The sequence below is a fragment of the Carassius auratus genome, chromosome 23, assembly GCF_003368295.1.
Source record: "Carassius auratus strain Wakin chromosome 23, ASM336829v1, whole genome shotgun sequence".
In the NCBI taxonomy this organism is placed as follows: Eukaryota; Metazoa; Chordata; class Actinopteri; order Cypriniformes; family Cyprinidae; genus Carassius; species Carassius auratus.
The window spans coordinates 6,452,852-6,475,713 of NC_039265.1; the positions used below are offsets into that span (position 1 = coordinate 6,452,852).

Below are 22,862 nucleotides of genomic sequence, written 5' to 3' on the forward strand. Positions count from 1 at the left end.
TTTGTCACTCTGATTTCATGCTGATCAACTTCACAGATGCACAAGCTGGAATTACAGCTTCAGTTGTTTAATAGTGTAGCTTTGGACATACAAAACACATGCGTGGATCAATAAGAGTACAGGCAAACAACCCAGACTAGCATGGGACTAACACTTCAGAAGCTTGTTCTAATCCAAGCTCATGTCCTCGTCATCATCTTTCTTGTCTTTGGGCTCGCCGTCATCGGTCTTGCTATCACTGCCCTCCATGGCCTTGGCAAACGCCTCTACATCTGAACACCAGGACAAAGCAAATAAGTGCTTGTGGGTAGCAAACATGAAGTAGTTGTTACTAATAGTGAAAACTGAATTCAGGATATGCACTTTACCGTATAAGTTCATATACATTTTGAATTCAGATTTTATGTTGCTGATTGATAAGCCGCACATCTCACCTCCTTTATTAGCTGCGTCCACTGCTTCAGAGGGCAGACCAAACTGGTTCATGAGAGGGCCGAGCTGACCCGAGGCCAGAGCACTGCTGAACATACTCATCGCCTGCACACACACACACACACAGCAGGTTCACATCAAAGCTGAATATACGCACAAGCCCAAGACAAACATTTATGGAGATTTCCACAAACTTTATGATGGGTGGCAACCAGCATTAAGAGGAATTGTTGACCCATAAATGAAAATTGTTGCATTATGCCTCATGTCATTCCAAACCTTTAGGAATTTCTCTTTTATATTGAACATAAAAGCAGATATTTTGAAGAATGCTGGTCATTAAACTGTTGATGGTCCCCATAGGATTTCTTTCCCTTCTGTGAAAGTCAATGGGGATCAACAACTGTTCGGTTCTTTAAAATTATCTTCTTTTGTGTTCAACAAAGAAATTAAAATAGGTCTGAAACAATATGAGGGTGAATGATTGATGACTATTTTAATTTTTGGGTGAACTATTTGTAACCCATTGGTGCTACTCAAAAAATGACTTCAATGTTGTTGTTTTTTTTTATTTCAGTGAAATGAATGCATCATATATTATTTCGATGCATATATAAGTGTTGCTTATTTATTTGTTTGTATTTTAGGGGATTTTATGGTACTTTACTTTTTACCTTTAATAATGTCTATACTTGGTGTTTTGCCAAAACCTTTACCAAGTTTCATATAATTCTGATAGATTAAGAAAAAATATTTTTGGTCAAAAATGCCCGAACAGCACCATAGGGTTAAAGTTTTTCAGTTTTTTTCTTTCATAATTTGATTTTGGTAAATTATAATGAATCCCATTAGATTCAGTTTGACCCACAACAAAATTCTACCAGGAATTTGACCATAATACGGTGATCATCAATAACAGCCACTGATTTGAGTGCATTCTGAGCATGAGTGTGACCTGCTGGAACTGTGGAGAGGTCAGAGTGCTCTGGATCTCTTCGGCGCTCTGCGGGAGCGACTCTCCTGACGGCAGGTACGGCAGCAGTCTCTGCTGCACTTCAGCGTTAGCCAGGATAGGAGCCATGACATCGGGGGTCAACACACTCGCCAAGTCCACTGCAGAGGAGCAATGCACAGCATATTAGAGAATGGGATACAGCCGGCATCGGCTAGAGAAAAATCCATATCGGTGGATCTCTAAAAGGAGTTGTCAGAGTCTCACCTCCCGGCCCCTCTGCGGCCATGGCAGGCACATTCATGGTGGCCAGGATGCTCTGGAGGTCACTCAGCTGGATGGGCTGCGTGCTGGAGGGGGCTCCCGCAGGCACGGAGGGAGTCTGGGCAGCAGGGGTGGTGGGGGTCACGGTGGGAGAGCTGGTGGAGGTAGCAGCAGGGGTGACGGGTGTGGTGGGAGCCTGGGTGGAGCTGGGACGGGCGGCCGATGCAGAGGAGGGAGTGACTGCTGCCGACTGGCTGCGGGAGCTGTGTATACAGAAGAGGGATATTAAATAAGATCAGTAAGATGTGTGACCACAGCAGCAGAAATAAGCACGGAGAACTCAAAAGATGTACCTCGAGGTTGAGCTGCTGGCAGCGGGACCTCCACTGCCCAAAAGACCGGCCAGACCTGGACCAGCCAGAGCACCTTTAGTGAAAAAGAACAATCCTTACCCACTTCAAACTTTTATACGTTTTTATCTGCAATATGGCCCGGTTCAAATAGCATTTACAATCATGGACGTAGAATATTACTTTAAAATAAAGAGCTAGTGATAAAACTCACCAAGTCCACCCAGTCCTGTTGGTCCAATCAGCTGCATGAGTTGATTGTGACTCATATTACCCAACAGGCTTTGCAGACCACCTTCTCCTTATAGAAAATAACATGGACAAAAGGGAAATTCACTTAGTACTCTTCTTGACAATGAGTCTGTCCCAAAAATGACACCTGCAGTCGCTGAACTTCCACTGGACATAAACAACGTCTGCAGCACCATGCGGAAAAACACTGTTTACGTTCAGATCATCACAGGCTGCCTCAACGCACACCTAGAATTCGCATTCGAATGTGGATTTTTATTTTAAATTCAACTAATATAATTCAAAACCGCCCTAACCTCCAGCCCAATTTCAAAAACTGATTAACAAATCAACTAATCTGCATACTCGTCACCTTTCAGCAAAAATCACAATAGGTTTTTTTGTACAAGTATGCATCCCTGACTCGTATACACACACGCTCTCGAGTAGCCAAGACTGCAAGTGTGAGTATTAGGACAGGCCCAAAGTCAGATGCATGTTCTCCATCTTCTGTCACTCACCACCAAGAGCAGAGAGTTCGTGGCCTCCACCTCCTCCGCTGCCCAGAGCGCCTGGCATGGGCGGGTTGTTCAGGTACTCGTTGACTTTGCGACAGTACTCCTCATCTTTATCGGTTTTCGGCTCCTTAAGAGATATGAGAGATGGAACAGCATGCACAAAGTTGACTTGAGCCGATCAGGTTTCACAGTTCCCTCTTAAGTGCATCACTTTGTTATATTCTGACAAAGCAAATCTGAAATGTTGCATGTCAGCATGCATCGTGAGCATCAGCAATCTTTTACTCACCTGTATCCAAAAGAACAGCCTTTTAGAGCCGGCCTTGAACTTCAGCACATACACGCGTCCTGTAGTGCACTGGTTCACCCGCTTGAACTCACAGTCATCCGGGAATATTATCAGATCCTAAAACATGAAAATCAACAATCATACTCTGCTATATCCATTTGAAACATCATCGGTTGCATGCTAGCAGCTCTTACATCCTCCACATTTCCAGAGGTCCTGTCCTTCCAGCAGAAGTGGATGAGAGAGTCGTCTGTCTGCTGGACGTAGACAGTGCCTTTGCGCTTGTCTGGGGTCACTGTGCTGCCCTTCAGGGTCATCTTACCTGCCCTGAACTCTACCAGATATTTACTGGATGAGCTGCGGGATCCAGATACCAGACTGGGGAACAGAGCTCCAGACGACATCCTCACTGCCGGACAGACAACACAAACAGAGAAAACATTATTTCAAGCGCTTTCTGAATTCACATAAACAGGTTTTATCAAAGAGCTCAGAGCTCAGCTTCATCACGAGTGTGATAAACAACACAAAGCTAACGGATATGAGCACAGTTACTCAGCAAGATTTATTAGCACTCTAGCTAGCTTCGAAAGACACCAACTGGATTGTGTATGTACAAAGATACATTTACATATTAACTTAAGATATAATATAGCACCATCATTAACAGTTTCACCCTCAGGTTGAAGAATAAATCGTATGTTTATTGTTTGGCTTCTGAAGCGCTTTACTCAATTAGCATTAGCTGCCATTTAAACCGTGAGTGCGCATTTTGTTTCCGGTGCGTATTTAAACGCATCGCGCCGCGTTAAATCTGACAATAACATATTGTGATAAAAGTGTATCATACCGGTGTATATGTAAAGTCTTTCGTGGATTCCTGCAGCAGATGTGGGTCGTTTAAGGGACACTCGCTGAAGAGTTGCAGATAGATAGACTGGTGAAAGTGGCGTGAGACTTCCTGTATCCTGTAAGCAGTGTTCCTATTGGTCACGTTCGTGTGTAAGGAAGCATTTGATTGGCTGAATAACGCGTCCTTCTGGTGCAGACAGTGCCGCTTTCTTTTTATGCACACTCACCTCGATGCAACATCTACACTGTACATTTTACAATGATGGAAAAAACGTTATTAGTACTTTTTCCAGAGGATATCGTTTCTACGAATTAATTTTCACGACAGAGAACAAAATGAAATGACACTATTTTGCAGGGAAATGATCACTACATTTATTCAAGTCATCTGTGTTTTTGGAACCCAAACATGCATGTGTCATGCTACAGTACATCAGGTCTGTCAGACTCAGTTTCTGGAGGGCCGGAGCCCTGAAGAGTTTAGTTCCAACCCTGCTCAATTCATGCAGCTTTAAAATAAGCCTGAAGGACTTGATTAGTTGGATCAGGAGTGTTTAATTAGGGTTGATTCTAAACTGCTGGACTACAGTCCTCCAGGAATTGATTTTAACTCCCCTGTGCTACGTTAGTACAAACCCACATTTCTATGCGTGCAATACATTTACAACATGCATTCAGTATCACTATCGAAATAAATCATCTTTTTATTTAATTACTCATCAAATACCAATATTCAGCCTAACAAAATCTAAAATATTAATCCACAAAGACTTCTTCAAAACACAGCCAGATTTCTTACTTTTAAAGGAATGCAACGGAGAGGTTTCATCAATCTGTTTTTTATTATTCCAAAAGACATGTTCAAACTAAAATTTCAATTAGTAGAATTTGTTCTCATCAGTATGACATCTCCATTAACTCTGTTCAAAAATGAAGTGTAACCCCCATCTCACAGAGAAAATACCTTTAGTTCAGACACATAAAAAAAAAACAAGGAGCTATGTGCTTGTGATTGCTAGAGATCTACAGTATGTGCAGCATTGGAAAATACATTCACACACTGAAAATATGACATCCGGTGAAGAGGAATGCTAATTCCACTTACACAAAGCCGCATAAAAATAAACTCTGTAGTTTAATTGTGGAATATTAGTTTTACAATGCTAGTTTTCAAAAAAATCTAATGTAAATTTAATACAATACAGGATGCAAAACAAGTAGTGTACTGAATGTTGTGTGCATTGAAAAGACTATATTCCCGTTTACAATTAGTACTCAGACAAGGGGAAAGAGGGTTAGAAAACCAAATCAAATGTCTCACATATTCAAATGAAACATAAATAGGGAACAAACATCTCAAGATAAAGTACTAGTGAGAGTGACTGGCAGGGGCATTGAAAGTCAGGCACTGTGGGAAATAAAACACATTAGTGTGCTTCAAACCAGCTCATATGAGCTACACGCTTCAGATCGTCTCTACATGAGAATGGTGCAAAATCCCTTTCATGGCATCTACTTCAGGCAAGAAATACTCTCTCAGATAAGATGTAGGTTATATTTACACTTCCATAAGCTGCCATTCTGTACATTCATAATTATGTGGGCTTGGAGCAGTTCGATGGGTTGCATAGATTTAGCTGGTTTCTCAAATACACAGTGTACACGTTTATAGTTGAGAACAGTGATAACAGATGCAAATGCTGATGAATAAAATAACCCTAGTGACACCCTAGTTGACATAAAACTAATTCAATCCATAGTGCTTGAGGAACAATTTAGTGCGACACCAATACATTAGAAAAATGGTGAAATATGAATATGTACATTTACAGTTTGTCAACAAAGCCTTAGTGAATGTCAGTACAATCAGCCTATTTTACATCCCATGAGTCTCTGTGGAAACAATCAAGTGAAAAGAAAAAAGAAAGAGAGCTTTGAGGCCATTTTTAAAACGCTTCACCATAATGAACACGTGATGAGGAAACTACACACAAATTTAAACTGAATCTGACAATGCAAAATATTGTACCAATTAAAATAAAATCTATGGCTTTTTACATTAATTGCCACGCACGCACGCACACACACACAGTTCATTCATCACCGTCCTCTAAACATTATTAATGTAGTTATTTCATTAATTCTTCATCACCTTGACTCTCTACACACAGCTGGATCAGAGGTGGCTCAGTGCTTGCCAAACACTAAACATCTGGAATTACTTTTCATACGTTAAACACCTACTGTACATGGGAAACGTCCAAAGCACATCAGTCACATTTTATTGGCGATATAACTACATCTCTGATGAGGGGTTCGTACGTTCAAAGGCAAATGGTTCTCCCACTGCGGTTTCGATGCTTTCCTCAGTTGAGAAAACCTACAGGGTTGATGGGAAGTGAGACAAAGGACAAAAACACAAATCATAAACACAAGTGCTGAAGATGGAGGCAGCTCAGTTTGATGTGAGCATAAGCGCTATCATTGTTGATGGTGCATCGTGCAGAGGGCTGTTGTAGACGGGGAGAGAGCGAGGGAGGAAGGAGGTGCTCCTCATCAGTAGATATCAGGACAGTCTGTGTATTGCCTATCAAAGTAGCCGCCAGTGTACAGCCAGTCCTGTGATCCTGTATACGGATTTGTCCCTAACTGAAACCACCTAAAAACAGTAGAAGAGGTTAAAAATGTTGCATAACAGTAAAAACAGTGAAAAAGGAGCAGCACTGACCTAGTCGACCACTCTTCACCATCTTTGGCCCGCTCTTTACGAGCTGCTCTCTGCTTCTGTTCCAGTCTCTCCTTTTCTCTGCTGGCTTCATCTGCACAAACACCCAGTCAAAGAAATCCAATGTTAAGGTTTAGCATGCGTGAACAATAGGGGGCGCTGTAGCGCTGGTTTGGGGTTTTAATGACTTCGTTACCCATGTAGCCGTTCTCCATGGCTCTGATGTCAGGCCGCAGGCGGCAGTCTGTTGGTGCCAGCACTCCTCCCATGCCAGGCTCCAGCTCATTCAGCGTCATGGCAAAATTAGTGAAGTTATACATCTAGAAGAGAACCGAATCAGACAGAGCACCATTACTACACTACTGTTCAAGAGTCTAGGGTCAGTAAAATGTATGATCTGTAAGAAATTAATACGTTTATTCAGTAAGGATGTGTTAAATTGATCAAAAGTAACAGTATAGATATTGATTCATTTGAAATAAATGCTGTTCTTTCGAAGTTTCTATTCATTAAACAATACTGAAAAAAACATGGTTTTCACCAAAATATTAAGCAGCAATATTAAGTTTTCAACACTGAATATAAGAAAACTATTGAGCAAATCAGCATATTAGAATGATTTCTTAAGGATCGTGTAACACTGAAGACTGGAGGAACGATGCTGAAAATTCAACTTACAGTTTTAAACATTCAAATAGAATGAAAAGAAAAATAATAATTATTATTGCACCAAGCCCAAACTTTTAAACAATAGTGTACATCACTTTTTAAGAAAGCATCCGTTTGTTTGACTGGTTTTTTTTATCTAAAGACATGTGTTGATGTGTCTGTGCCTTCAGGCCTCCACACATGAACATGAGTGTGTGTGTGTGTGTGTGTGTGTGTACCTCTGCTGAATGAGGCGGCCTTGAGAATATTCTCCATAATAATGTGCTACCAGGAATCACTGCCACAGTCTCCTGCACTTCAGGCATTTCATCGGCATCCTCGTTGACGGCTTCTGGCTCTTCCTGCTGGTGCAAGTACATAGATTAAACACAACAGCTTTCCCTAACATGCTTTAATTCTTATTAAATCACATAACACCTAGTATTCAGAAATAGCATAAACGCATTAGACACGATGTCGAATCAAGTGCCCTCTCCAGCGCATATACTGTTTTATCATTTAAAATGAAAGTTATATTTGTGAAATGTTTGGCTTGAAAAGTCAGCTCGGGCTTTTCTTGTTTAAAATAGGCGTCACTTGGTTACTTAGTTTGTTCTGCAAAACACAAAAGAAGATATTCTTAAAAAACCTCAGGGTGACCATTCTGTCCTGTGAAATAAAACATTTTAGAGACATTTCTCAAAGGATCTACTTTTGTGTTCCACAGGAGAGGAACTGCCAGTCAGGTTTGGAATGACGTGAGGATGATGGCGACCATATTAGGTCACAATGTGTGCATCCCACACTCATTGACTGTTAAATACAGCAATCAGCTGGGTGTGTTGTCATGTAAAGAGACACGTGTTCAAATAAACATATGAACGGACAAAAACCTGAACAGAGGCAAAGGTCTGAGGCGTAATGAGTATTTTAACACACCTGCTCTCTCTACACCTACACACAGCTCTTCTGTATTCACACAATAGCACATTTAAACCACACACACACACCAATACAAACAGTTCAGGAAACCTAAAACAACACTATTATTCACAGCATGTGCATGAATCACTACAGACAGTCTAAGATGTCTACACCTCCTAAAGATACTAGTCTACGTCTCTCTCTGTTACCTTGAACACACAGAGAGCTTTGCTTTAGTTCTACTTAAGCAGCACGAGTGGTCAACTCTTATCTTTCACACCTGTTTCTGTTTTTTAGTGTCTGTTGCTCCTTTCTTCTCGAGTTTCCGATGGGCCTCGTACACCTGTGGGTCGACGCTCCACATACACTCGGTCCATTTCCCATAGATCACACAGCGCTTCTTCTTACTGGATGTGAGAAAATAACAGGAGACATGCGCTTATTAAATAAAAAAGAATAAAGAAAATCAGTGCTTAATGTCACGGGTATCAAAGGTGTGTTTTCTAAACTGTAAACTATAAAATCTTAAAGTTCATCATTGTTTCAAAGTCATATCAGTCACGTTATCAAAAAAAAAAAGAAAAAGAAAAAAAAAAGGATAAATGACTAGAGACTGATTGCAAATAGTGCATTTCTATAATGAAACCAATAACAGAACACATTTGCTCTTTTGTGTAATGGTGCTAGGTGTAAGAATAAATCCAAGACAACTGATATATTGATCAGTGCAACAATTTCCTCATTTAAATCAAGTGAGTCAGGATCTCACCTCTTATCCTGGATGTAACCTTCAACTCTGTGCAGCTCCTTTCCAAACATCCCACAGGGTTTAAAGTTCAGCACACACTTCTCTCCAGTACTAACCAATCACACATCACATTTATTATTTAGACCTAGCCATGTGAATTCACAATAAAGTAGATGGATCATAAAAACTGAACAGTCTGACTTTACCTGTGATTGACGATTTCTACAGTGCCATACTGTTCAATCCAGAGTTTACCAAGAATTATATTGTGTACACAGCAGAAAGGGTTTGTCCATGTGTATGCCTCTTTATGCCTGAGAGGATAAACACACACACACACACACACACACACACACACACGTAAGTGAGCAGGCAGTTACTCAGCAACCCCAGAACCCTTAGCTCTCAAATCCAACCACTCAATCCAAGAAAAATCTCACTCATTCAATCAAACCTTTTCATGAACACAAAAATAGCAAGGAAGTTAGCTAAAAGTACACAAAAACACCATTAACTACATTAAAAATGTTGTATCAAAAACAAAAAAAGCCCAAAACAAAACCAAAAAAAAACCTCCCCAAGCAATAAAATATAATATCAAACAAAAAATAGGCAGATTGCAAAAAAAACAAAAAAATAAACAAAAAGTAACACACTCCACCCCCCAAAAAAGTGTAAAAATACTTAATTATTATTATTATTAAACAAATAGAAAGCCCCAAACAAAAAAATAATAAAATAAATAAATAAAGCCACAACAAACACGACACACCCCATAACATTTAAAATGTAATATCAAACAAAAACAAAAATGAAAAAGGAGCCATTTAAAGCAAAACAAATCTAAAAAAAGCCACACAAAACCCCCCCCCCCCCCCAATAATAATACTAATAATAATAAATGAAAAGCAAAACCAAATATAAACCAGGGAATCTCTCGGTCATGGTCTACTCTGGACGTGTGTGCACTTAGAGATGGCACGCTCACTTGTAAAGCTCTAGCGTGATGGTCCCTTTAGGCTCCGCCTCCACACTTTTGCCCCAGAACTTGAGTTTGGGGTAGATGGAGCCGTGGAACACGAAGTCTCCCGTCAGACTCTCAGTGTGAAATGCACTGATTGGAGGATGGTGACTCACCTGCTCCGAGATCAGTCTGAAACCCTGATCCTCTCTGAGAACAGAAGCCAACAAGAGAGGAGGAAGGAAGCATTTAGGGGAAGGAGAAGTAGAGTTCCATAAATGACAGACACCAGTTTCCCTCCAGACCAATTCTGATCCAACCCACATTAAACAACATCCTCAAATCTTATCAGCATAGTTTGGTATTAAACTCTCTGCTCATGTGCCTTTACCGTGTGAGTTCATAGGTTTCTCCTAGAAGCGGGTTGAAAGGTTTTCCAGTTCTATCCCACTGAGAAGCGACTGCAGACACAGCAAAGGCAGCTACCGTCTTTAAAAAAAAGAGACAGAAAACAGGTTTGGAATTCACCAACTGCCTCACAATTTAATGTATATTATGATTACTCTCAATAATGACCCAGCCCTAGCTTATATTGAAATGATAAACGTATTTTACAATCCAAGCACAACAATCTGCCTTTAAGGCAATGGTCTCAAACTCAAACTCTAAACTGTGCAGAGCTGTGGCCCTCCAGGAACCTCTGCCTTTAAGAAGTGCGTGTGTCTCACCTGCATCCTCTCTAAAGAGTCGGTCTGTGAGCAGGCTTTCTGGATGAGGTATGTGTGCTCCATATACTCCGAGATTCTCTGTAGAAAGCTCAGGGGCTCATTGAACACAATGGGCATGGTGATCTTGGACAGCTCCTAGAGAACAGCACCAGCAAACATCACTACAACTTCACAAATCGTGCTTTCAAACTACTTTACTAATAGTTCTTCAGGGTGAATAGTGCTTCAGCGTTATGTCTATTAGACAGTGTTTAGAACTGTTCTTTAAGGGAATGCAGATTCTTGAATGAAAAAACAGCTGGACTGAGTGCAAAATGAACAAGAGAAGGACCTGAGATATGGTTTTTGAATGTCAGCTTGACATGTTGCTGCTAAAATGATTCTTTATTTATCCTTACCAGTCCAATACATTTCTTGAGAATGCTCCACACACTAAAATCACTCCTGGAGAACATGGGGGCAGGAAGAGACGACCTAAGAGGGCAGGAGAACGTTTTCCCATTCATAAACATTAGGTGTACTAATATGTAGAACTATGCAGATGTACAGATTATTAATGAATGAGAATGAACTGTAAAGACAAGATGAACAATAAGAATCTTGAGAAAGAGAAGAGAGCGAGTGAGAGAGAGAGAGAGAGAGAGAGAGAGAGAGAGAGAGAGAGATTAAAGGCTGAGACAAAGAGCACACGGGTCACAGCGCTGGAATCTGGCTGTACCTGTGCTTCTTAATTCCGTTCTCCTGAGGAACCGCTCCATTGTTCTTCTGAGCGCCGTCATACACTACAGCATCTTTAAAACTGGCGTCTGATGTGCCTTCACACGACTCGTCTGAATCCAAGCCTGGGACACACAAGCACGTCTTATTCAGAGAGACATGACTGTCTGCAACGTTAAAGTGTTCAAAATCATGAAACATTTTACTCTTCAAAATTAATTAGATTAAATATATAAAATCAAAGCTGCACAATTAAGCGAAATAATTAATAGTTAATACATTTTCATTAATATTTTATTTTTTTTAGGCACAGCAAACATAAAATATATATGGACCAAAAACTGATATATTCATTGATATATCGCCCTTACAAATACATTTCTTAAAATGTTTGGAACATTAAATACAGAACACCTCACCATACATCTTCTGTACATCTGATATCAACTATGGCACTATTTAATAACATAGTTTCCTCCACATTTTGTACCATCTGATATAAGCAACTTTTGATATCAGACTTCAGGAGCCCAGCACAATGGCCTGCCAAGGTCCCTGTATCGCCTTGTTTATTTATTCATCACATTATTTTCCATCTCATTTCATCTCAGCAATGACAGAAGCCATCAGTCCATCTGAACACAGCACTACATAATTGAAGTCATCAACAGCCAGCGGTAAGCAGACACCAGAACGGCAGCCACTCTGTCATTAACACACAAGACTGAAGGCTAAAGTCCACAGTGGCCAAAACACTAACAATAGAGGACAAATTAGATCGTCTGTTTATTACTGCTGTGTGTAAATGTCAATCTTCATGACATGTGACAGCTCTGGATGGGCTTGTGTCACAGAGGTGAAGTTACAAACAACTTTGGATCATGAATCAATATAAAGGGATAGTTCACCCAAAATGAAAATTCTGTCATTAAAGGTGGGGTAAGTGATTTCTGGTAGCCAATGTTGATATTTCAAATCACCAAAACAAACACGCCGCTACCCCAAAAGGATCTCACCCCTATTTTGATGTCTTACCTGTGACAGCATCATAGAACTCGTCTTCATTGTTCATTGTAGATGATGGGCTGCCAACACGAGGTCTCTAAAACATGATCTCGCTTTCACTTTCTTGTCTCTGGAGACTTGTTACCACATCCAAAACAGGGGACACCTGTGGAGAGACGAAAAAATCAAAACTGGACTCACAAACAAGAGAACAACTCAACCTTGGAATCCACTGAACTGGACAAAAATCCCATCGTTCACCTGTTTCTCCAATGATCTTAGAGCCTACATTCATCTGTCATGTTTGACTGAAACTAACCAGCCGCACTTTAACTGAGAGGTGGAGCCAGTGTGGGTCTCCTCCCATGGGCTTGTATGCAGGAACCCATTTGATATAGAACTTAACTTTGGGCTGTCTACTTCCAAAGAGTGTAACCTGACAGACAGACCTATACTGTGAGGCATAAGGAACAGCCTTATCTTAGTCTAGATGAGAGCTGAGGGGAATGCTTCTACCACAGTTAAAGTCTATTAACCAGCTACGCAACTTCATGTATCCATTGCGGAGTTAATTAAAGAAAGCTTGCTGAATGTCTTTCCCGGTCTGTTCTAGTAGATTACCATTTGTGCTCAGCAAATTCCCTTAGCACAAATTACTGGAGAGCAATTAGCAGTTTGATTACAGCCCCAGGACAACTCTTTAAATAATACAAAAAACAAAGACAAATCAAGCAGTACTGAAGAGTTCTTCATTGCCTCACTTCTTTCTTTAACCATTATGACTTCTTGCCCATCTCATACAGGAAATTCAAAGTCAGTAAGCCTACCCACTATCAGATCAGATACGCAAAGCAAGGTGCCAGCCTACAAGTATATGTTATGCAATGTTTATTGCTTTTTAATAATAAACCTTATCAGACATGTTCTTTAGAACAACCAATCTTCGATATTAGGAAATACATTTTAAATTATGACAGAGCTCTTTCTTTTCTACATCAGAACATAATGTATTGGGGGGGGGAAAGCAGGGCAGAGGACTTCTTTATTGCGTTTCATCCATCAGCTGTTGGCTGAATTTAGACATATGGCTGTTTTACTCCAAATGAATGCGAGCTTGCAATCGATTTTAAGAAAGGTGCAAGGTTAAAGTGGACTAAAAGATTGGAGAAGTCTGATGTTTCCACCAGAAGATAAAGTCTGGTTAAGCAAATATCACTCGAATTTTAAATTTAGATGATATTAAAATTCAGTTTTCCTTGCACGTATGAATAAACTCATTGTTCAGCATAAGTTTCAAACAGCTATTCAAAAGCATCTCAACAGTTTTGTAAGGCCTAACTGTTTTCTGATGACCCAAACCATGTGATGCTTGTTTTCAATTGGGAATTGTTTGCCTCAGTGCAGGTCAAGGTTATTAATGAGTTTTTAAGAGGGAGAAGTCAGGGGTCAGGCCACAAGGGTAACTCATGAGTAAATCAGAGTGTAGGAAATGAGCCTAACTACAGTGTGGAAGACAACTTTCAGCTGTATGTGTCAAGGTCAGACCAACTCTTAACAAGAACAGTTTTTCAAAAAATGCAGACGGTTGGGATTCAAAGAAAAGGGATGTGAAGGTGTGAGTTAATCTATCTATCTATCTATCTATCTATCTATCTATCTATCTATCTATCTATCTATCTATCTATATATATATATATATATATATATATATATATATATTTAAAAAAAACTGCCATCATTGACTAACCCTCATTTTGTTCCAACCATGCACGACTTCCTTATCTCCATTGAACATAATAGGAACATTTTCATATACAACCTTATTTGGAAACAGGCATTACAGAGCATAAATGAATACTTAAAGAGTTATGAAATATAACAAATTTGTATCCTGTATATAGAATTTTCTATTGGTTGACTGAGCTGGATAAGAAGAAAAATGTTTGCATATACAGTCAGATCCATAAATATTGGGACATGGACACAATTCTAATCTTTTTGGCTCTATGCACCACCACAATGGATTTGAAATGAAATTAACTATTTAACTGCAGACTTTCAGATTTAATCTGAGGGTATTTACATACAAATCAGGTGAACGGTGTAGGAATTACAACAGTTTTTATATAGTTCGGGTTTCATATATTTTTGTCCCTCTGCACTGTGAATCGCCGTCCGATGAGTTCTGAAGCATTTGGCCAGGGGTGGTAAAAGTACTCAGAAGTTATACTCAAGTAAAAGTAGATGTACAGTATTGTTCAAAATAATAGCAGTACAATGTGACTAACCAGAATAATCAAGGTTTTTCGTATATTTTTTTATTGCTACGTGGAAAACAAGTTACCAGTAGGTTCAGTAGATTCTCAGAAAACAAATGAGACCCAGCATTCATGATATGCACGCTCTTAAGGCTGTGCAATTGGGCAATTAGTTGAATTAGTTGAAAGGGGTGTGTTCAAAAAAATAGCAGTGTGGCATTCAATCACTGAGGTCATCAATTTTGTGAAGAAACAGGTGTGAATCAGGTGGCCCCTATTTAAGGATGAAGCCAACACTTGTTGAACATGCATTTGAAAGCTGAGGAAAATGGGTCGTTCAAGACATTGTTCAGAAGAACAGCGTACTTTGATTAAAAAGTTGATTAGAGAGGGGAAAACCTATAAAGAGGTGCAAAAAATGATAGGCTGTTCAGCTAAAATGATCTCCAATGCCTTAAAATGGAGAGCAAAACCAGAGAGACGTGGAAGAAAACGGAAGACAACCATCAAAATGGATAGAAGAATAACCAGAATGGCAAAGGCTCAGCCAATGATCACCTCCAGGATGATCAAAGACAGTCTGGAGTTACCTGTAAGTACTGTGACAGTTAGAAGACGTCTGTGTGAAGCTAATCTATTTTCAAGAATCCCCCGCAAAGTCCCTCTGTTAAAAAAAAGGCATGTGCAGAAGAGGTTACAATTTGCCAAAGAACACATCAACTGGCCTAAAGTGAAATGGAGGAACATTTTGTGGACTGATGAGAGTAAAATTGTTCTTTTTGGGTCCAAGGGCCACAGGCAGTTTGTGAGACGACCCCCAAACTCTGAATTCAAGCCACAGTACACAGTGAAGACAGTGAAGCATGGAGGTGCAAGCATCATGATATGGGCATGTTTCTCCTACTATGGTGTTGGGCCTATTTATCGCATACCAGGGATCATGGATCAGTTTGCATATGTTAAAATACTTGAAGAGGTCATGTTGCCCTATGCTGAAGAGGACATGCCCTTGAAATGGTTGTTTCAACAAGACAATGACCCAAAACACACTAGTAAACGGGCAAAGTCTTGGTTCCAAACCAACAAAATTAATCTTATGGAGTGGCCAGCCCAATCTCCAGACCTTAATCCAATTGAGAACTTGTGGGGTGATATCAAAAATGCTGTTTCTGAAGCAAAACCAAGAAATGTGAATGAATTGTGGAATGTTGTTAAAGAATCATGGAGTGGAATAACAGCTGAGAGGTGCCACAAGTTGGTTGACTCCATGCCACACAGATGTCAAGCAGTTTTAAAAAACTGTGGTCATACAACTAAATATTAGTTTAGTGATTCACAGGATTGCTAAATCCCAGAAAAAAAAAATGTTTGTACAAAATAGTTTTGAGTTTGTACAGTCAAAGGTAGACACTGCTATTTTTTTGAACACACCCCTTTCAAGTAATTGCCCAATTGCACAGCCTTAAGAGCGTGCATATCATGAATGCTGGGTCTTGTTTGTTTTCTGACAATCTACTGAACCTACTGGTAACTTGTTTGCCACGTAGCAATAAAAAATATACTAAAAACATTGATTATTCTGGTTAGTCACATTGTACTGCTATTATTTTGAACAATACTGTATCTAAATAAATTATGACTCCACTAAAAGTAGAAAGTCCTCCATTCAAACATCTCTTGAGTAAAAGTACAAAAGTATCCAATTTAAAATATACTTAAGTACCGGAAGTAAAAAGTAAGTATTCAAATTAACTGTAAATATCAATAATTAAGCAGATCAGTTGTTTTGGGAGTGATATGCAGTGTTTTAATTGAACAAATGATGAGATGGATACTTAAGAATTTGTTAGATTTACAATCAAAAGAGACAATGAAGCACCTTATCGCAGTATTGAGAGTGAGGAGTCACGTGCCGATTTGGGTTGATTTGGGAGGGGTCTGAGCTGATCGCCCATGATGGCAGGATACGCTATCGGTTACCAGGGGCAATGCCTTCAGAACTTCACAGAGGCGCAACTAAACATTTCAGAGATCTTTAATTTTTGCGCATTTATTTTGTCGGCGGAACAGATCGAGACGGATCTACGAATACGAGAAAGAAAAAGTAAAGCAATGCAAAAACATAAGGCGAAAGAAAGGGGACATTACAGGAACAAGCTCACACCAAGCGCAAAACAGCGGTATTTGGAGAAGCTCTCAGGCATCCGAAATATCGACCCATACGAGCTCCCTGCAGCGCCACAGAGACCTGAACAATTTACCTCTGTGCACACATATGGACATTGGGTCGATATTTTGGATGCTTGAGAGCTTCTCCAAATACCGCTGTTTTGCGCTTGGTGTAACATAAAAAAACTGTATTCCATTGTTCCTATGTTTTCCATATGTGTCGTGAGAGGTACTGGAGCAGTTTTTAACGCAGCAGTAACTTCAAGGGATGGTAAAACCATGCAGAATTGCGAGAACCTCCTCTAATACAGAGTTAACAACATGTAAACAATCCTGTTTCGCCGCCGGTATTCTTCTAATATGGCGGAGACTGTGATTTCGAGGGAGGGGCTTTGTGCTATGACGACAACTTCTCATTCTCATATTGAACTTTCAATTTTCTTTTCCATAACATCATAGCAGCATCAAACAGAAGATGTGCAAGATACAAGATAAGACTGTTTCAGAATATCAATGAGGAAAAACCACCTTTTTAAAGAGTTAGTTCTCCCAAAAATGAAAATTCTGTCATTCGCATTTTAGGGGCTAAATATCACATTATTGGTATTGTCCCTTTGACCTGCAGACATAAAAAACAACCACAGACTTGGAAACACTGGTTGGCATACATACACAGAGCCGTAATTCACTGACAATCTACACAAAATGTGATTTTTTTTTCTCGATTTTGAAAGCAATTTTGTGTTAGTTGTCGGTGGACTACGGCTCAGTGTAGTAACTGCCGCTCCACCTGAACCAGTGTTGCCAAGTCCGTGGTTGTTTTTCATGTCCGCTGATCGAAGAAAACCCAATCCCAATAACTTGATATTTAGCGCCTAAAATGTGAATTTTACCAAGGCAACCCTCCCAATAAACATATGTTTTAACCCCGGGAAGCAATTTTTTATCCTGGAAACGCATTTGTGCTAGTTTTGGACTAGTTTTGATAAGCAACTGGTCAGGATTTGTTGTGAAAACCTGGCAACCCTGATCTGAATGCACGTGCTGGAGATATATACTTCTAATTACAGGAGTAATAGTCTTAACTGATGAGATGAGCATGAAAATCACATTCGATTTTTTGCACAGCCCTACTGAAATTTAATTCACCCGTGGCAGGCAAAGAAGACTTTCAGCCAATAAGAATCTCCCTTGACTTCAGTGAATTCAAACATATCCTTGAGATATGGCCATGGGTGATCCCTGTTGGGAATCTCGGGATCATTGCGGTCATCTTATCACCTATTTTAGCGGTCATCTTGCACTGCGTGAGCGTATTTTGGCAAAGAACTCGCGAAGTCGCGCATTCTATTTTTCAAAAGAAAACCAAATTTTTCATTGGTTTGTAAAATCAGTGTAATAAATACTTGAAGCGGGCATGGGGAAATATATCGGAGTAAAAAGTAAACTTTGTCTTTAATAAAGTAGTGGAGTAATAGTGAAAGTAGATGCTAATAAAACACACTCAAGTAAAGTACAGATCCCCGAAAAAAATACTTAAGTAAAGTAGTGAAGTATTTTTACTTCGTTACTTACCACCACTGTATTTGGCTGAATATGAGCAGATACTATTGTCCGAAACACTTCAGAATTAATCCTGCTGCTTTTTTCAGCAGTCACATCATCAATAAATACAAGAGAACCAGTTCCATTGTCAGCCATACGTGCCCAGGCCATGACACTACCACCACCATGCTTCACTGATGAGGTGGGTATGCTTTGGATCATGAACAGTTCCTTTCCTTCTCCATACTCTTCTCTTCCCATCACTCTGGTACAAGTTGATCTTTGTCTCATCTATACATAGGATGTTGTTCCAGAACTGTGAAGGCTTTTTTAGATGTTGCTTGGCAAACTCTAATCTGGCCTTCCTGTTTTTGAGGCTCACCAATGGTTTACGTCTTGTAGTGAACCCTCTGTATTCACTCTGGTGAAGTCTTCTCTTTGACTGTCGACTTTGACACACATACACCTACCTCCTGTAGAGTGTTCTTGATCTGGCCAACTGTTGTCAAGGGTGTTTTTTTCACCAGGGAAAGAACTCTTCGGTCATCCACCACAGTCATTTTCCGTGTTCTTCCGCGTCTTTTGAGCCCCTTTCACACTGCGATTCCGGCAAATACAGGGGTAAAGTGTTCCGGCAATTGTTCCCGGGTCGCTAGATTTTGCACTACCAGTGATTACCCGGGATATGTGCGTGCTTTCACACACAACCCGTAAAGGTCCCGTAATGACATGTGATATCACGGCGTGACGTGTAATGTACGAGTCGAAAACGTTATGCACGTTATACTTTCACTGAAGCAAGCAAACGATCTCGGCGTCAGCGCGGAAAGTGAGGAACTAACTGATCTCTGCTTCATTACAGTTTGCACATATTTTTTTTTGTCACGAACATTGATCTTCCATCAAAACAGCCGGTAAATGAGTCTCACGATAGCATCATCACTACGACACAGCATTAGATCTGGCTTTTGTTCACCCGGGAACAGTTGCCGGAACACTTTACCTGTGTATTTGCTGGAATGGCAGTGTGAAAGGGGCTTAGGTCCCTGACCCGGGTTCAATACCGGAATCAATCCCGGGACATGTTTGCTTTCACACAGAAGGCGACCCGGCAATGTTCCGGCAATTTGCCGGGTCCGACGTGCAGTGTGAAAGGGGCGTTGGTGTTGCTGAGCTCACCGGTGCGTTCTTTCTTTTTAAGAAAGTTCCAAACAGTTGATTTGGCCACACCTAATGTTTCTGCCATCTCTCTGATGGGTTTGTTTTGTTTTTTCAGCCTAATGATGGCTTGCTTCACTGATAGTGACAGCTCTTTGGATCTCATATTGAAAGCAACAGATACCAAATGCAAATAGCACATTTGAAATGAACTCTGGACCTTTTATCTGCTTCTTGTAAATGGGATATTGAGGGAATAACACACCTGGCCATGGAACAGCTGAGCAGCCAATTGTACCATTACTTTTGGTCCCTTAAAAAAAGTGGGAGGCACATATACAAACTGTTGTAATTCCTAGACAGTTCACCTGATTTGGATGTAAATACCCTCAAATTAAAGCTGCAAGTTTGCAGTTCTTTTATTTCAAATCCATTGTGGTGGTGTATAGAGCCAAAAAGATTAGAATTGTGTTGATGTCCCAATATTTATGGACCTGACTGTATATATAAATATATATTCAGAAGGGGTGCTCCGATCATGATCGGCAGATCGTTATGTGCATCTCGTCAGTAAAGCCGGTTCTCTAATCAGCGGTAAATTCCATCAGGTGCGTGATTTCACATAGAGCAGCTGTTACTACTATCCTCTTATGTATACACAGTTTGCAATCAATGTCAAAATAAGCAAAGGGTCAACAGGAGACACCATCAGTCCTCTGAAATTAAAGACAAGTATTGCTCAAGGTCTTCAACAGAATCTGATAGATTATCTCTGATGCACTTTCACCTACATGAGAAAACAAGTGTTCTGCAATCAGCTGAAAAGTTAAAATAACACAGACGTCTCAGACGTCCCCCAAGACACGCTGTTGTGCTAGAGTAATGATCTCTGATCTGGGAACAGCATTCCCAAGAGTGAGAGGAACGCAACCAGAGACGACCGAATGTGGGTGCTGTGGCAACCAATAATCATGCACAATGTGTCTGCGGGAAAACTAAAGACTCAGGTGCAGGTGTGGTACCTGAGATCAGCCGATATTCATCCGGCATCCCTACGGGAAATGAAGGATTGACCGAATGGATTGGATGTAATGGACAGAGTCACCTGTTTTCTCTAAATCTACAGAATGTATTGTGCATTATGTTTAATTAATTTAAATGTATTAAAACACGGTTTAAAAAAATTGGCTGAAATTCTTAAAGGACTAGTTTAACCAAATAAGAAACTTTCCCCATAATTTACTTGTCCTGAGAGGCAGAGGGCAGCCAAGATGTAGATACCAGATATACGAACATATTTGGTGGAATTTAACGTTACACTTGCTAATCAATGAATCCACTGAAGTGAATGGGTGCCGTCAGAATAAGAGTCAAAACAGCTAATAATATAACTCACAAGAAATCCACACAACTCCAGTCCATCGATTAACATCTTGAGTAGTCTTGTCATCAGGAGAGATCAAGTACCATTCAGAAGAGAAAAGTCCAAAACAGTTAACAAATATGTTGATGGATGGCAATGTGAGAAAACAGGAGATGGACTTTCACACGGGAGGAAGCATTATGGGTTACAGATCGACATATTTATATATCTGTAACAAACTCATCTACAGCTTGGATGTCCTAAGAGTGAGTACATTTACAACATGTTCATAAAGCCATGTATTTAATTATTAGTTTAGTCTGTGACAATTTGTTTAGGTTTTTTGCATAGGTACCAGTGACAGAGAGGAAACACCTGAAAAGGCATGACTGCCTAATAAAGTGACAATAGGGAAACACACAAACATCCACAATATTTCAGAAGTGGAATGAATCACTGTCGTTTGCATTACTCACAGTTTCATTGAGACCTTAGGAATGTAGTCTGCTTGGGAGAGGTGCAAGCACATACCTGACACTGACACACACTGGTAGTTAGCAAGTCAAGGCGGTGTTGGGAATCTCCATGTACACATGCACAAAACAAAGCAGTGACACCTTGCTTTACTCTATGGAATGTGGCCTGATACTCATCTATATCTGTTTACAGACTGGCCCCAAGCCACACACAACATAACACCTCAGGAGCAGAAATAAAGCAATAACTGTTCAGCGGTCCATGTGGCAGACCCACTTCACCATACTCTACCCTTTAACCCACTTTAACACCAGTAATGGACTTGCATCTTACAAGCCTTTGAGCTAACATGACTCAATATGACACTACACAAATAAGTCAAACACTAATACACAAGCACTTCCCATTATAACAAATAATAATAATAAATCCAAACCTTGTAATTCTGACAGTTTTGCTCAAATAGGACGTTTGGAATGACTTGCTGAAAATAAAAACTCGTTTTAAAGTAAGGGAATAACACAGACTTGATCATGTCGGTGCAGAATATCTCAACATACTTAAACGGATGAAATTACCTGGAAAACAAAGCGTTTACAAAATGTCTGTTTACTTTTAATAGGAAAACAAGCTGAGGAGATGACAGCTGAACAGCCCTCAACATCTGAATGACAGGGTCCGAGCTCTAACACTCACACCGAGACTCAAGAGACGAGGACTTTCTGGAGATTTCTGTTCATTTGTTTGACTTTGTTTGTCTAACTTGAATATCTGCGTGGAAAAATGACAACAAAACCAAAAGACTCATGACTCTCACATCTGGGCTGGCTGGTGAGCTGCCTAACTAGACAGTATTTGTAAGACATTCTGGTTTACTCCCTGAGTATTGCCATTGATCGTTGTTCACTCAGAAGTGTTGTGCATGTAGACAGCTCCTAGGTTAGGAGGCATAATCAGATGCTAACGGGCTAAAGCTCCAGCAGCTAACTGACAAACTTACTATGTACGCGCGAGGGCTTTTCGTCCGCCGGAAAGCGTTGCTTTAAAACTTCGCATACTGGAGTGGATTAGTCCAAAGATCTACTTTTAAATTAGAAAATCGTTACCTTTGATGATGGCCGGATTTCGTCTCTCTTGGACAGGGATGCTGCTGCTGCTGCTGCTGAGGGGCTGACTTACAGCCGGAAGAAACCAATATGGGCGATATGATTGACGGGCCTCTTGGCCAATTATAGAGCGGGGTTTTCGTCGCCCGACGGATTACGTCAACGTAAGACCGTTTGCTTTGTGGTTGCGCAATAATGTGTTTATGATGCAGCGTTGGCTTACTTAACCCCAATAACATTTATTTTTAAATGAATTAATATGGGACACAAAAAATAAACATGTTTCAAATATAATAGCGAATAAACGTATACACGATTTAAATATTTTATTTTAATTAATTTCAAAACTCTTTACAAAAATCGATTAAAAAGTTACTATAGTTTGTACAAAATGTAACACATGTCATTGTTACAGTTATTGTTTTAAATTCAAGCAGGTATT

General features: G+C 40.1%; 2 protein-coding genes across 7 annotated transcripts; both read right to left on the reverse strand.

Annotated features, from left to right (window-relative positions):
- Positions 1-46: 46 nt before the first annotated feature.
- On the reverse strand, positions 47-4,038 carry LOC113041123 (proteasomal ubiquitin receptor ADRM1-like). 2 transcript variants are annotated; one of them, XM_026199470.1, is made up of 10 exons: positions 3,887-4,038; positions 3,231-3,445; positions 3,037-3,153; positions 2,751-2,874; positions 2,213-2,296; positions 2,002-2,074; positions 1,652-1,911; positions 1,388-1,545; positions 435-537; positions 47-272 (listed from the first exon to the last, which is right to left on the reverse strand). In XM_026199470.1, exons 2-10 carry the CDS (start codon positions 3,438-3,440, stop codon positions 169-171), a joined length of 1,233 nt encoding a protein of 410 aa, XP_026055255.1. In that variant the 5' UTR covers positions 3,441-3,445; positions 3,887-4,038; the 3' UTR covers positions 47-168. The 2 variants fall into 2 exon arrangements, with proteins under 2 accessions (XP_026055255.1, XP_026055254.1); XM_026199469.1 differs by having other exon boundaries at positions 2,213-2,299.
- A 673-nt stretch (positions 4,039-4,711) lies between these two features.
- LOC113041121 (oxysterol-binding protein-related protein 2-like) lies at positions 4,712-22,528 on the reverse strand. Of its 5 annotated transcripts, none has more exons than XM_026199468.1 (14): positions 22,421-22,527; positions 12,375-12,510; positions 11,341-11,464; positions 11,021-11,096; positions 10,623-10,757; positions 10,286-10,383; positions 9,922-10,104; positions 9,140-9,247; positions 8,955-9,044; positions 8,466-8,592; positions 7,501-7,623; positions 6,810-6,933; positions 6,617-6,707; positions 4,712-6,547 (listed from the first exon to the last, which is right to left on the reverse strand). In XM_026199468.1, the coding sequence occupies exons 2-14, from the start codon at positions 12,409-12,411 to the stop codon at positions 6,445-6,447; spliced, it is 1,419 nt and encodes a 472-aa protein (XP_026055253.1). In that variant the 5' UTR covers positions 12,412-12,510; positions 22,421-22,527; the 3' UTR covers positions 4,712-6,444. The 5 variants fall into 5 exon arrangements, with proteins under 5 accessions (XP_026055253.1, XP_026055252.1, XP_026055251.1 ...); XM_026199467.1 differs by having other exon boundaries at positions 7,501-7,626; XM_026199466.1 differs by having other exon boundaries at positions 4,712-6,707; positions 22,421-22,528.
- Positions 22,529-22,862: the final 334 nt, after the last annotated feature.

Bases quoted from the DNA above. Each gene is read 5' to 3' on its own strand.
- LOC113041123 (XM_026199469.1), bottom strand. From the start codon at position 3,440: ATGTCGTCTGGAGCTCTGTTCCCCAGTCTGGTATCTGGATCCCGCAGC. The intron at 2,075-2,212 runs GTGAGTTTTATC...TTTTCACTAAAG, and splicing joins AACAGGACTGGGTGGACTTG to GTGCTCTGGCTGGTCCAGGT. The intron at 1,912-2,001 runs GTACATCTTTTG...CTGTATACACAG, and splicing joins GCCAGCAGCTCAACCTCGAG to CTCCCGCAGCCAGTCGGCAG.
- LOC113041121 (XM_026199464.1), bottom strand. From the start codon at position 12,411: ATGAACAATGAAGACGAGTTCTATGATGCTGTCACAG. The intron at 10,384-10,622 runs GTGAGACACACG...TTTTTTTTAAAG, and splicing joins ACTCTTTAGAGAGGATGCAG to ACGGTAGCTGCCTTTGCTGT. The intron at 9,248-9,921 runs GTGAGCGTGCCA...TTATCCTCTCAG, and splicing joins ATCACGCTAGAGCTTTACAA to GCATAAAGAGGCATACACAT.